Source organism: Centruroides sculpturatus, unplaced genomic scaffold (genome assembly GCF_000671375.1).
Source record: "Centruroides sculpturatus isolate CEXI.00-Female unplaced genomic scaffold, Cexi_2.0 scaffold947, whole genome shotgun sequence".
Classification (NCBI taxonomy): Eukaryota; Metazoa; Arthropoda; class Arachnida; order Scorpiones; family Buthidae; genus Centruroides; species Centruroides sculpturatus.
This window is the reverse complement of record NW_019385124.1, coordinates 1-15,634: the sequence shown is the minus strand read 5'-3', so window position 1 is coordinate 15,634 and position 15,634 is coordinate 1. Positions and strand designations below refer to the sequence as shown.

The 15,634-nt window shown below is 38.2% G+C and overlaps 1 protein-coding gene across 1 annotated transcript; it reads left to right on the top strand.

Moving 5' to 3' along the window:
• The first annotated feature begins 8,270 nt into the window (after positions 1-8,270).
• Positions 8,271-15,548, top strand: LOC111635118. The gene is made up of 5 exons (XM_023379975.1): positions 8,271-9,565; positions 9,739-9,873; positions 9,943-10,045; positions 12,773-13,150; positions 14,651-15,548. Exons 1-5 carry the CDS (start codon positions 8,390-8,392, stop codon positions 15,352-15,354), a joined length of 2,496 nt encoding a protein of 831 aa, XP_023235743.1. The 5' UTR covers positions 8,271-8,389; the 3' UTR covers positions 15,355-15,548.
• Positions 15,549-15,634: the final 86 nt, after the last annotated feature.

Genomic DNA, 15,634 nt, shown 5'->3' with positions numbered 1-15,634 from the left:
CCCACTACTAACAATTTGATTGCTTTTTAAAAAGCAAAGGCAAATGCGAGAAGAATAAGAAGGCAAAGCCAAAGGGATTCTTGGAGGAAGTACATCTCTAGCATAACATCTTCCACCAGCTGAAAAGCAGTTTGGATAAAATCCATAAAATTAATGGTAAATACGCTTCTTATTCTCTGTCCATGCTGGAAAATAATGACACAGTGATATACAGTGTATTGCTGATACGTTGGGTGAAACTTTTTCCTCTTCATCTAGCAACATAATGTATTTAAGGGATTTCCAAGCTTACAAAGTGCAAACGGAAAAGCAATATTTAAATTTTCACTCCTCATCTAATGAGGAATATAATGTGCCATTTACCAGAATTGAATTACATACAGTGATCTCTCGCTCAGGGTATAGTGCTGTAGGACCGGATAAAATCCACTACAGCATGATTAAAAATCTGTCAAACAATTCTCTTTCAAATCTCCTGCATCTGTTTAACAGAATATGGACAGAAAATACTTTTCCTAACTCTTGGAGACTTTCAATTATTACTTCCATACCAAAACCCGGTAAAGACCGCAAGAATCCCTCTAATTACAGACCAATCTCTCTGACAAGTTGCCTGTGTAAACTCTTTGAGAGGATGGTAAACAGATGCTTGATGTTCCTCCTAGAGGAAAAGAAGTACTTCTCACCACATCAGAGTTGATTTCATAGGAACAGAAGTACCACGGACAACTTAGTAAACCTTGAAACATCTACATGCGAAGTGTTTGTTAGACGACAGCACTGAGTTTCTGTGTTTTTCGATATAGAGAAGGCCTATGATCGATGTTAGTGATCCGGAATACTTTGTGATTTGTAAGAATTAGGGTTGCGGGGTAATTTGCCAATTTTTATAAAAATCTTTTTATAAAATCGAAAATTCCATGTCAGGATGGGCAACACTTTATCTTGGCCTTTCACACAAGAACGTGATTTTCAAGGTTATATTTTGAGTGTGACTCTGTTCCTAATCAAAATAAACAGCATAGTCTTGTCATTTGCACATGGTGAGTTTTGATTATTACAAAGAGGCAGGTATTAAAACAAATAAAACATGCTTTTATTTTTTTTTCTTGTATAAACTTCTACAAGAAATCCACAAGAACCTTCCTTGTGGATTCTAACACTCCTGATTCCTTATTTTCCAACAAAAAAAACACCACCAGTTCAGATCCACAGTCAAACAAACTTTTTTCGCGATACAAAGGAAATACTTATTTTCTAACTTAAACCTACTTACTCTTAAATAAAAAAGAGAGAAAAGGGATAGATCATGAGAGACAGGAATATAGTTTTAAGCATGAACAGGTATTCGAGTCGGCGATCGAGGTGGTAGTGGTTGGAGGATGTCGTCCTGGAATTTCTTTTGGGGATGGATTGTATGTGAGAGTCTACGAATAAGTTTCTTAGTTCTTTAGTTTACAAATGTCCTAAATCACGATACTTCTTTCTTCCGAACTTTTCGTGACCTTTTTCCAGTCGATGCTACAATGACCTGGAGATTTGTGACGCATCTGCCCTGTTATAGGTCCAAAGCAAAAGTGACCCTCTTGTCTCCCACTTGCCCTCTGGGCTATTTTTTTTTTTTTTTTTGTTGCCTAACCAGGTCATTCTACCACCCACACTTGGACCCCTCGATGTGGGTTCCTGTCCGTGGTGAGGGGACCTCCCAGAGATTGTTTATTAACTCTTCTTTACCATCTCTGGGATCTGAATGCCCACCCACAAGTTTGCCATATATGGTATCCCGTATGCTGGAAAGAAGGATCCTGGTAGTTGAGGGGCAACATAATGTCTTTAACACCCTGCTTTGGATAAACGGGAGGCTCAAATCAGGCTCCGTTTGAGTCAATTGGCTGGTTGTTGAGTCATTCTTGACCTTGGCTTGGAGTCAACCGATCGATGTAGATTGGGCGGACACGTCAGACAAGATGTGTTCTTCTTGATTGCATTGTGAGGGTATAGCTTATGGGAAACCCTGGTGTGACGGTCTATGGGAGTCTCCCATGTGACGGCATTTCCTAGTTGGGCCCCATGGTGGGTGGAGTCACTAGGAGCGGAATAATTATTTTTAAATACAGATCCAAAAAATTCAAAATGTCTTTGCACACCATCAACAACAATCAATGGAAAAATCTCCAGTAATCCAGCATACTTAGTAGTGCATGCAGTTGGAGAGAAAACCTTGTCTATAGCTTCTCCTTTCTTGATTCAAAAATTGTTTGAATCGAACATTGGGCACTTGAAAAAAATACATAAACTAAGATCAGGAGGTTTGCTGGTGGAAACAGCTTCCCCACAGCAATCAGCAAAACTTCTGGAAACAAAGACTCTGGTGGAAGTCACTGTCACCCCACATGAGCATTATCATCATCATGAAATAATGCTATACTTTTATCTTGTAGTGCAATATTGTGAAGAACTATAATATGCACTGCATTCTACAGAAAAGCATAGTAAATTTCTCATAAACCATATTGTGTTACAACAGGATTTCTGTTTTATTTGTTTGGTGAAATAAAACTGCCAAATTTCGTGTATTTTTCATCTAAAAAATTATGGTCAGTTACAATATTTTCTGCATTACAAACATGTTAGGTTAATTCAGCCCAAAAACAGGATTTACAATTACTCCATTCATCCCTACAACTTTTATTTAGGAATATTTTATTACTTAACTTGTATGGAGAATTACTTGTTTCAAAAAGTAACTTGTTTTCATTATTATTAGTGTAAATAAAATAAAATTGTTTATAAAATTTAAAAAATAAAAATTTCTTCAAATTGCAGCATTTTTATGCATATTTATATTTAATAGACATATATATTATCAGTAATCCTTCAACATAAAAGAGTTTCTTGAGTAACAAAAATAGGGCCCCATGGTGGGTGGGGTCACTGGGAGCTGAATATTTAAATTATAATTATGGATTCCAAAAATTCCAAACATCCTGAAGCATCAATATCAAAGACCAAAGAAAAGACCTCCAGCCCACCTGCTTACTTAATAGTGCACGCAACTGGAGAAAAACCCCTCGCTAAGTGTTCTCCTNGGCTCCATACACACATGGAAAACCACTCATATGAAAAAAGTCTTGACTTATCTGAAAATATAAATACAGTATATACTTGGTCTATCATTTTTATATTTTATTACAGTTCATTTTTTGAAAAGTAATGTATTAATTAAATGAATAAAGACTACATATAATTAATATAATTAAATTAATGATTCTAATATAGAAACTTGTAAAAAAAACAAGATAAATTATTTTATTACTACAGTATCGAAAAATAAAGGGATATTAGGCCTACTTGCGTTCTTTCAGATTCTGTTTTAGGCAACTGAATATAATCTGAGGAGAGTTGAGCAATTAAAAAACTCACAATTAAAAAAAAATCGCTCTACATGCAGATGATTGACTTAAATCATTTAAATCGCCTACGACCAACTGAAATGTTCTAGTGGTATAAAAAAAACGTAGAGCCAACAACAGTTGTTCCATCGGCGACATCGCATAATTTCTCGATGATGTAGAAACTAAATTGTGACCAATTCGGTCTAATAGGTTTCTTATGCTCTCTTTTGGCAAACGATATCGACATAGAAAGTTGTAATCGAGGTCATTTCTTCTTGGAGAAATAATCCACTGACTTCTTTGTTCTGTACGATCTATATAATCTAAATATTTCAGATTTTCTAGAATCTCGGCTTTGTCTTCGTCGAATGTCGCCATTTTTCTCTGAAATAGACCGCTTTGCACAGGCGTCAAACCTAGAGTTATCGTCTACTCGCCGATTTTCTAGAGTTAGGGTTATTGTGTTTGACTCGAGATTTGGAGTTGGTGAATACCAATTTACCGGTAACTCGAGAGTTTACCCTAACTCTAACACTAACTTGCATTGGTGAATACGGGTGTAAATCGCATAGAACATTGGTCAAAGATTAATGGTTTTAGTTTCAACATAGAGAAGACCTCGTGCATCCACTTCTGTTGAAGGTGTAGTTTGCACTTGGATCCTGAAATCCACCTAAATGGGGTTAAAATCCCAATGGTCAACGAGGCAAAGTTTTTGGGCATTATATTTGACTCTAAACTGACGTTTATACCGCACTCGCACAATTTAAAGAGTAGATGTCTAAAATTTCTGAACCTTATAAAGGTGCTATGCTGCTCATCCTGGGGAACAGACAAAAGGTCTATGATCAGAATTTACAGGGCTCTTGTCCGCTCAAAGCTGGATTACGGATGCATTGTTTATGGCTCTGAGCGAGAATCTACTCTTCGGATGCTGGATCCAATCCACCATCAAGCATTACGTTTGTGCACTGGTGCATATCGAACTCCTCCTGTTCAAAGTTTGTACGTGGATGCTTATGAGCCTTCACTATCTCTCAGGTGAGAACAGTTGTCTCTTTTTTATTATATAAAACAAAAATCTGTTAGTAAATTTTCAGTTTATTGTACAGTACAGTATCAGATACTCTGCTGAAAAGGTTATTTGAAGCTTGCCAAAGTTGCGTCCCTACATTAATCATAAGAATGGAGAATGTAAGCAGCACGATTGACTTTAACACAGGCAACATTTACAAGTTTAAGTTAATAGTATTCCACTTTGATCAATTCTTGCGATAGATGTTGATTTAAGCTTGAAGTAGTTCACCAAATAAACCATTCCAGACTGCATCTATAGACAACACTTTGCAGAAATTCAACATCATAACAGGAATTTAATTCCCATTTATACTGATGGATCTAAATCGGATAACTATGTTGGCCTAGCCTTTGTTTGCCAAAATTAAATTTTGGCAGAACAAATAGCACTGAATTCTTTTATCTTTACTGCGGAGTTGCAGGCTATTTATTTAGCCTTAAAGTATATAAATAGAAAAGGTTATCGTTGCTGCGTGATTTACACTGATTCAGTCAGTGCACTTCAGACTTTGATCTTGTGTGAACCTAGTTCTCACTCCATAGTGATTAAAATTCGTAAACTGTTTTGCCATCTTCTTGCCAGGAATTTATCTGTAAAATTTTGTTGGGTCCCAGGCCATGTAGGTATAAGAGGAAATGAAGAAGCTGATGCAGCTGCAAAGTCAGCTAGTTCTTCACAGCATACATTGCGTATTGAAGGAGGTGATTTGAAGCTAGTCATTAAGAAAAACTAGCAGAGAGATGGCAAAATATGTGGAATGCACAAATCCACAATAAACTACACGAGATCAAACCGATGGTAGAAAATTGGGCACATGATAAACAGTATGACAGGAGATCTGAAGTTATTCTTAGTCGTTTGAGAATTGGGCATACTCGGTTGACTCATTAATACTTTTTGAGGGGTGAAGACTAGCCAGACTGTGAGNCGCTCTAAGCTGGACTACGGTTGCATTGTTTATGGGTCTGCGCGAGAAAATACTCTTCGGATGCTGGATCCAATCCACCATCAAGCTTTGCGTTTGTGCACCGGTGCATTTCGAACTTTTCCTGTTGAAAGTTTGTATGTGGATGCTTATGAGCCTTTACTATCTCTCAGGAGAGAACAGTTGTCTTTCTTCTATTACATTAAACAAAAATCTCAGAAAAAACTTACAGCTGATTGTTCAGATACTCAGCTGAAAAGATTATTTGCCGCTCGGACAAGTTTTGTCCCCACATTCGTCATAAGAATGGAGAATGTAAGCAGCACGATTGACCTAGACACAAGCAACATGTCACATGTTGAGGTTAATAGTATTTCACCTTGGTCATCTTCACCGATCGATGTTGATTTAAGCTTAAAGCAGTTCCCTAAAGAAACCACGCCAGACTACGTCTATAGACAGCACTTCGCAGAAATTCAGCATTGTAACAGGAATTTAATTCCTATATACACCGATGGATCTAANTGAAGAAGCTGATGCAGCTGCAAAGTCAGCTAGTTCTTCACAGCATACATTGCGTATTGAAGGAGGTGATTTGAAGCTAGTCATTAAGAAAAACTAGCAGAGAGATGGCAAAATATGTGGAATGCACAAATCCACAATAAACTACACGAGATCAAACCGATGGTAGAAAATTGGGCACATGATAAACAGTATGACAGGAGATCTGAAGTTATTCTTAGTCGTTTGAGAATTGGGCATACTCGGTTGACTCATTAATACTTTTTGAGGGGTGAAGACTAGCCAGACTTGGAACTGCTTTCTGAGCATAAAACACATACTGTGGAATTGGTGTGCCTTCAAGACAAAGCGTAGACAGTATTTCAAAAATGCTTGTCTGACAGGGATTCTTGGCCAAAGGCCAAATGTCAATAAATTTCTGGACTTTCTGAAAGTCACTAATATTTATAAACAAATTTGATGATTTAGTTATTTATTTATTTACTTATTTATTTATATATATATACTTTTATATACCTTGCTGTTTTGTTTATTCTTACTGATATGTTTGTTTTTGTTATTAACTTTTTAACATTTATATATGACCTGTTCGTAATTTCACTGTGTGGGACGGCGCAGCATAGCCTGTACGGCTTTTGTGCCAAAAATCTTAAACCAACCAACCAATATATTATTGATATGTTTGTACGTATTCTGTATCTTTGCTTTGACACTACTACAATTTAGGTATAATCTTAATTAATTATTTAATTTTTACTATTGTAATGCAGCTATTGCTGTAACAGACTGCACAAATAATTATGTACTTAATTGCTATTATCATATGCACTTTCATGTATTATATATTGTCTTTATTGCATTGTATCTTCTTATACTTATATTTTGACAATAACAATGAGATAAGTAATCATTATGTAATCTTATTCATCATTCATGTTGTATTTATCTCAGCTATGCTATGCAGAACCGAGAATGTATGTACCACATATGTTTAATAAAGATTGATTGCTAAAAGTGACAACAGACCAGTCGGCCATGGTCCATCGACAGGTCTAGGAAAGCCCAGCCTATCAAATTTGTTTCATACTGTCAGCTGTTGTTTTTTTTCAGCTCTCCTCCCATGAAGGTTGAATTGTTGTAACCTATTAATAAAACAAATATACAGGGTGAGCCAACGAAAACGAAACAGCAGAATTATTGTGTTTGTCCAAGCAAATCGCTCGGACAGGTCGATTTTATTCTAAAGGGAGACATCTTCAGCAATAAAATGATCTTTCACCGCTTGCATTGCTTATTGGAAGTGTTAAATAAATTCTCAGAATTATGTTTAAATTAGGGAGTGTTGCAATAATATTATTTTCCTGAATAAACGACCACATGGATACAGGTGTGAGATTAGCAGTGGGCCACTGGGCTCATCCGAAATGACCACTTACGCTGCAACAGGTTGGTAAAACCTGTTCTCGGCTAGTCGGATGGCTAGGAGGACAAAAATTTGAGTGGGGAGTGCGTTGGTAAGTCGGCAGGTGTCCTTCAGAGACAGGAGACAGGTTTAAAAACAAAACAAGCATTTATTTATATAACTAAGCTAGGATACATAGGTTAAATGCGATTAAATAAATTCACTGTACAAAAGGGACGCTCTAATAGCTTTACCTGCTAGTCTGAGAGAGAGTTCACGAAGCTCTAAAAAGTACAGATACCTGTATGCCAATATGTCTAAAATGCGTTTGTTGAATATGTTCGTTAAAGGCGATGGAAGTTCAAACGGCTGTGGTTGGTCGTATGTCCTTTCGGTCCGGAGTATGGAGACAAATATGGCACATCTACCAAGTATAACTTCCGAGGGATCGCCCGGAGCTTCCGGGGACTCAAGCTTTTATACGTTATTCGTGGGAAATGAGTCACGTGATCGACTTCAGTTGACACTTAACGGTGCATTCCGATCAACTAACTGTCAACTTTCCCATCATAATGTGAAAACAATCAGTGACCTCCGATATACTTTTCCCCCTCGATGTTGGTTCCTGTCCGTGGTGAGGGGACCTCCCAGAGATGGTTTACAAACTCCTCTTTACCATCCCTGGGATCTGAACGCCCACCCACGTGTTTGCCGTACGTGGTGTCCTGTATGCCGGAAAGGGGGATCCTGGTAGTTGAGGTGCAACATAACGTCCCCAACACACTACTTTGGCCCCTGCTTCGGATAAACGGGAGGCTCAAATCAGGCTCCGTTTGAGTCAATCGGCTGGTCGTTGAGTCAGTTTTGACCTCGGCTTGGAGTCAACCGATCGATGCAGACCGGGCGGACATGTCATACAAGATGTGCTCTTCTTGACTGCATTGTGAGGGTATAGCTCCTGGGAAACCCTGGTGTGACGGTCTATGGGAGTCTCCCATGTGACGGCATCCCCTTGTTGGGCCCCATGGTGGGTGGGGTCACTAGGAGCTGAATTTTAAAATCTAAATATGGATTCATTAAAACCTAAAACATGTACTGATGCATTACCACCAGCCTACCTTATCGTTCATGCCATGGGAGAAACACCCCTATCTAAACGCTCCCCTTTTTTGATTCAAAAATTGTTTGAATCGACCGTTGGGAATCTGAAAAAAATTCAAAAATTGAGGTCAGGAGATCTACTTGTAGAAGCAGCCTCCCCTCAACAGTCAGCAAAGCTTCTGAAAATGAAGTCTCTAGGAGACATAATGGTAACCATCACACCACACACAAATTTGAACTCATCACGTGGTGTGATATCTGAAAGCGATCTGATGTCTGAGGATGAATCGGATATTCAGATCGGTCTTTCAGACCAAGGTGTCACTGCTGTTCGACGAATTTCAATCCGTCGAGATGGCAAGTTGATACCAACGAAACACCTTATTTTGACTTTCAACAAACCAACATTGCCATCTTCTGTTGCGGCAGGATATCTCCGTTGCCCAGTTCGCCCATACATCCCAAACCCGCTACGTTGCTTTAAATGTCAGCGGTTTGGACACTCCCAAACATCATGCAGAGGAAAAAAAGCATGTGCACAGTGTGGAAATGAAGACCATGAGAGTAATGAATGCACAAGTTCTCCATGCTGTGTGAACTGCAAAGATGCTCATCCTGCCTACTCTCGGAAATGCCCTTCATGGCAGAGAGAGAAAGAAATTCAGCGATTGAAGACTATTAATAATATATCCTACCCGGAGGCACGTCGTATGGTCACCTTAAATACACCAGTGAAACAAAAGACATTCGCTGCTGCTCTGAAATCCACAAAGACATGTGGAGTTCAGACAGACATTTCTGTTTCACCCGATGAATCTCTGACTCGCCATGAAAAATGTCTGCTGATACCATCTACCAAAGCAACAGAAAAAGAGAATAACAAAGCAAAACCACTCATACCTAAAACAGGGGTAACAACTAGGAATGTGGGTTCCAAAAAAGCCAGTAAGAACCCACTTAATAAACAAAGAATAAAAGCAGCCCTGTCTAAAACTAAAAAATCAGAGACTCAGTCTATGAGCGAGTTCTCTGACTTCTCTGATGAAGAGAATAATAAGGGGGTGACACCACCAACATCACCTCCAAAAGAAAAACCCCCTGTGAAATTAAAGAGGGACAACCTTGCTAAAAATGCTGCCTCAAACACATAATGGATTATAAAATAATCCAATGGAACTGTCGTGGTTTCCGCAACAACTTCTCTGACATTAAACACTTGACGTCATCTACCTCATCTCTCTGTGTGGCACTCCAGGAGACTCATCTAAAACCTGGAGAAAATATTTCTTTAAAAGGATTCAATCTTTACCGCAAGGATGATGATAGCCACAACCGTGCCAGTGGAGGTGTGGCTATTGTAGTTTCAAATCACATCCCATCCTTGCCGGTACAAATCACCACTAATTTGCAAGCCGTGGCAGCTAGAATATCTATTGGAGTAACTGTCACAGTTTGTTCTATATACTTGCCACCAGATGTCAGAGTGAATGAGAATGAATTGGATACTTTGGTTGAACAGCTACCAACACCATTTCTTTTACTGGGTGACTTCAATGGTCACAATCCTATGTGGGGCAGTCCTGACATCAATCGTCGAGGCAGAGCCATCGAGAGATTTATAGGTAATCACCAACTGTATCTATTTAATACTGGAGAAGTGACATACTTCCATGCCCCATCAAGAACGTTCACTGCCATTGATCTATCATTAGCAACTCCGAATCTGTTTTCAGCATTTACATGGGAGGTTGGATCTAATCCACTCTCTAGTGACCACTTCCCAATATTTCTAAAATATCGAGGCAGAGAAAGCTGTGAAACAGCCCGTCCACCACGCTGGAAACTGGAAACGGCAGATTGGCCTGCATTTTCCTCTTTGGCTAACATCACTGAGGAAATGGTCAATACTGCTGATATCAATGATGCAGTTGAAATTGTCACTTTGTGTATTATTCAGGCAGCTGAGAAAACAATGGGAAAGACATCAACAAGATATCCAAAGCATCCGAAACCATGGTGGAACCAGAATTGCGAGGCAGCATTTAAAGCACAAAAGAAAGCATGGGGGATTTTCAGAAGATACCCCACTGCTAGAAATTTGATTGCTTTTAAAAAAGCAAAGGCAAATGCCAGAAGAATAAGAAGGCAAAGCCAAAGGGATTCTTGGAGGAAGTATGTTTCTAGCATAACATCTTCCACTAGCTCAAAAGCAGTCTGGGATAAAATTCATAAAATCAATGGGAAATATGCTTCTCACTCTCTGTCCATGCTGGAAAATAATGGCACAATAATCAGCAATATACAGGGTATTGCTGATACGTTGGGTGAAACGTTTTCTACTTCATCTAGCAATATTATGTATTCAAGAAATTTTCAGGCTTATAAAGCCCAAAGAGAAAAACAGTGTTTAAACTTTCATTCCTTATCTAATGAGGAATATAATGTGCCATTCACTAGAATTGAATTACAAACAGCGCTCTCTCGCTCGAGGAATAGTGCTGTAGGCCCAGATAAAATCCACTACAGCATGATTAAAAATCTGTCAAACAGTTCCCTTTCTAATCTCTTGCACCTGTTTAACAGAATATGGACAGAAAATAATTTCCCTGACTCTTGGAGATTATCAATTATTATCCCTATTCCAAAACCTGGTAAAGACCGCAAGAATCCCTCTAATTACAGACCAATCTCTCTGACAAGTTGCCTGTGTAAACTTTTTGAGAGGATGATAAACAGACGTCTGATGTATCTCTTAGAGGAAAAGAACTACTTTTCACCACATCAGAGTGGATTTCGTAGGAACAGAAGTACCACGGATAATCTAGTAAAACTTGAAACATCCATACGCGAAGCGTTTGTTAGACGACAACACTTAGTGTCTGTATTCTTTGATATAGAGAAGGCCTATGATCGCTGCTGGCGTTACGGAATACTTCGTGATCTACATGAATTCGGATTGCGGGGTAATTTGCCAATTTTTATAAAAAACTTTTTGCAGAATCGAAGATTCCAAGTCAGGATGGGCAACACTCTATCTAGGTCTTTTGTCCAAGAAGAAGGTGTTCCTCAAGGATGTATTTTGAGTGTGACTCTGTTCCTAATTAAAATTAATAGCATAGCTAAGTGTCTTCCTCCCAGTGTGAAACACTCTTTGTATGTGGATGACTTTCAGATCTCCTGCCAGTCTAGCAACATGAGTTTCATTGAGAGACAACTGCAAACCTCCCTAAATCGAATAGACAATTGGTCCAAGATTAATGGTTTTAGTTTCAACATAGAGAAGACCTCGTGCATCCACTTCTGCCGAAGGCGTGGTTTGCACCTGGATCCTGAAATATATTTAAATGGGGTTAAAATCCCAATTGTGAATGAGGCTAAGTTTTTGGGTGTTTGTTTTGACCAAAAACTGACATTTTTGCCACACTTGCGCAACCTGAAGAGTAGATGTTTAAAATCTTTAAACCTTTTAAAGGTACTATGCTGCTCATCCTGGGGAGCAGACAAAGTTTCGATGCTCAGGATTTATAGGGCCCTTGTTCGCTCTAAGCTGGACTACGGTTGCATTGTTTATGGCTCTGCGCGAGAATCTACTCTTCGGATGCTGGATCCAATCCATCATCAAGCTTTGCGTTTGTGCACCGGTGCATTTCGAACTTCCCCTGTTCAAAGTTTGTATGTGGATGCTTATGAGCCTTCACTATCTCTCAGGAGAGAACAGTTGTCTCTCTTCTATTACATTAAACAAAAATCTCAGAAAAAACTTACAGCTGATTGTTCAGATACTCAGCTGAAAAGATTATTTGCCGCTCGGACGAGTTGTGTCCCCACATTCGACATAAGAATGGAGAATGTAAGCAGCACGATTGACCTAGACACAAGCAACATCTCACATGTTGAGGTTAATAGTATTTCACCTTGGTCATCTTCACCGATCGATGTTGATTTAAGCTTAAAGCAGTTCCCTAAAGAAACCACGCCAGACTACGTCTATAGACAGCACTTCGCAGAAATTCAGCATTGTAACAGGAATTTAATTCCTATATACACCGATGGATCTAAGTCGGATAACTATGTTGGCTTAGCCTTTGTTTGCCAGGATGAAATTGTGGCAGAACAAATAGCACCGAATTCTTCCATCTTTTCTGCGGAGTTGCAGGCTATTTACTTAGCCTTAAAGCATATAAATCGGAAAGGTCATCGTTGCTGCGTGATTTACACTGACTCAGTTAGTGCACTTCAGGCTTTGATCTCGTATGAACCTAGTTCTCACTCTCTAGTTATTAAAATTCAGAAACTAATTTGTCATCTCACTACAAGAAATTTATTTGTGAAGTTCTGTTGGGTCCCAGGCCACGTGGGTATAAGAGGTAATGAAGAAGCTGATACAGCTGCTAAGTCAGCAAGCCCTTCACAGCATACAATGCGTATTGAAGGAGGTGATTTGAAGCTAGTTGTTAAAAAACGACTAGCCGAGAGATGGCAAATCATGTGGAATGCACAAATCCACAATAAACTTTACGAGATCAAACCTTTGGTAGAAAATTGGACACATAATAGGCAATATGATAGGAGATCTGAGGTTATCCTTACTCGTCTGAGAATTGGACACACTCGACTGACTCATCAATACCTTTTGAAGGGAGATGACGAACCAGTATGTCAGCACTGCAACTGTGCTGTAAGTGTTAAACACATATTTTGCAACTGTGTTGCTTCTGATCAGAGTCGTAGACAGCATTTCGGAAATGCAAGCCTTAGAGACATTTTGGGCCAGAGGCCAAATCTGGATAATATACTGGACTTTCTAAAAGTCATTAATATGTATAGGGAAATCTGATGAATTAATTATTGTACAGTTTTATTTACGTTTAGTTGCATATATAAATTATTGTATATATATTTTGTTGTTGTTTGTTTATTTATTTTTGTTGTTACTTATTTATTCATTATATTATACATTTTATATTTATATTACCATTGGCTGTTTAATGGTTAAACTGTGATGTTTTGTTTATGTGTATATATGTCTTCCTATTTATTTTCTACTTCGAATTGCACCATGTGTTGTGGCGCAGTATAGCCTGTATGGCTTTTGTGCCAATTAAAGTTAACCAACCAACCGATATACTTCTCACCAAGAGTGGGTTTTTCCATCGGAGTTGTTTACAAAGATTTTTCCGACATCGGCGTAAAGATCGCGGATTTCACACAGGCAACATAATATTTTCTTTACTTATAAAAGTCTTAAATTGTAATACTTCATTTCTCAGTTCTGCTAGGTTTAAATCTTGTTCATAACATTTTAATTTTTCTATTGAAGAGTCACTAACATCACTATCATGTAAAATTGTTTTGAATTTATTGTTAATAGTTCTATATCACTCAGATCTTTTTTTAATGTTGCTAATTAAAGAATCGCATACAACAAAAAAATATTAACTTTAAAATGTTTTTTGCCACTGAATCTTATTTCATGTTTTGGAATTTCATTATGAAATAGTTTTCATATTTTCTGCTGTTTTTTATCATTAGTATATGCAATATCTTTAACTTTTGCTGCTTCTATTTCTAAATTGTCAAAATCATCTCTAACAGTTTGTATGAAATCTATCAATAAATCGTATATTAAAACTGCTATATTTAGGGATTCGTCTTTTTGTTGAAGAGTCTTGTTTGAAGCATCTATTCTCTCTAAAATATTTTCCCATATAGTAACAGTACATACTCAAATGTATCAAGTTTTTTATGTAAATCGGCAGCTTCGGACCTTGTTAATGGTTTTTCATCTTTCTTTGAGGAAAAATGATGTAAACAATGTTTAATTTTTTCATAATTTTCTTTTAAGGATTTCACAGCATCGGAACGAGCAGACCATTTGGTGTCACAAATAGGTTTAATACTCAAGTGTTTGCTCTTACAAAATTTTTGTAATGCATTCCACCTATGTGTAGAACTTGAAAAAATACGTACAATTCCTGAACGATATTGAAAAACTGGTCATTTCCATGCAACTTTCGGCAGCAGCGTTTCCAATTAAATTTAATGAATGATTTGCGCATGGTATAAAATGGACAGAAAAAATATGTTGTTTTATTCTGGATTGGAGTCCCTTATATTTATCTGACATATTAAACGCATTATCATAACTCTGTCCCCAACAGTTAGTGATGTCTAAATCTATATTATTTAAAAATTCTAAAATAACTTTCTTCANCTCCGTTGCCCAGTTCGCCCATACATCCCAAACCCGCTACGTTGCTTTAAATGTCAGCGGTTTGGACACTCCCAAACATCATGCAGAGGAAAAAAAGCATGTGCACAGTGTGGAAATGAAGACCATGAGAGTAATGAATGCACAAGTTCTCCATGCTGTGTGAACTGCAAAGATGCTCATCCTGCCTACTCTCGGAAATGCCCTTCATGGCAGAGAGAGAAAGAAATTCAGCGATTGAAGACTATTAATAATATATCCTACCCGGAGGCACGTCGTATGGTCACCTTAAATACACCAGTGAAACAAAAGACATTCGCTGCTGCTCTGAAATCCACAAAGACATGTGGAGTTCAGACAGACATTTCTGTTTCACCCGATGAATCTCTGACTCGCCATGAAAAATGTCTGCTGATACCATCTACCAAAGCAACAGAAAAAGAGAATAACAAAGCAAAACCACTCATACCTAAAACAGGGGTAACAACTAGGAATGTGGGTTCCAAAAAAGCCAGTAAGAACCCACTTAATAAACAAAGAATAAAAGCAGCCCTGTCTAAAACTAAAAAATCAGAGACTCAGTCTATGAGCGAGTTCTCTGACTTCTCTGATGAAGAGAATAATAAGGGGGTGACACCACCAACATCACCTCCAAAAGAAAAACCCCCTGTAAAATTAAAGAGGAACAACCTTGCAAAGAATGCTGCCTCAAACACATAATGGATTATAAAATAATCCAATGGAACTGTCGTGGTTTCCGCAACAACTTCTCTGACATTAAACACTTGGTGTCATCTACCTCATCTCTCTGTGTGGCACTCCAGGAGACTCATCTAAAACCTGGAGAAAATACTTCTTTAAAAGGATTCGATCTTTACCGCAAGGATGATGATAGCCACAACCGTGCCAGTTGAGGTGTGGCTATTGTAGTTTCAAATCACATCTCATCCTTGCCGGTACAAATCACCACTAATTTGCAAGCCGTTGCAGCTAGAATATC

Excerpts from the sequence above, each read along its gene's own strand:
- LOC111635118 (XM_023379975.1), top strand. The coding sequence starts at position 8,390 with ATGGATTCATTAAAACCTAAAACATGTACTGATGCATTACCACCAGCC. Across the intron at positions 10,046-12,772 it reads AGCCATCGAGAGATTTATAG|GCCACGTGGGTATAAGAGGT; the intron begins GTAATCACCAAC and ends GTTGGGTCCCAG. Across the intron at positions 13,151-14,650 it reads TGTTGCTTCTGATCAGAGTC|TTCGCCCATACATCCCAAAC; the intron begins GTAGACAGCATT and ends TCCGTTGCCCAG.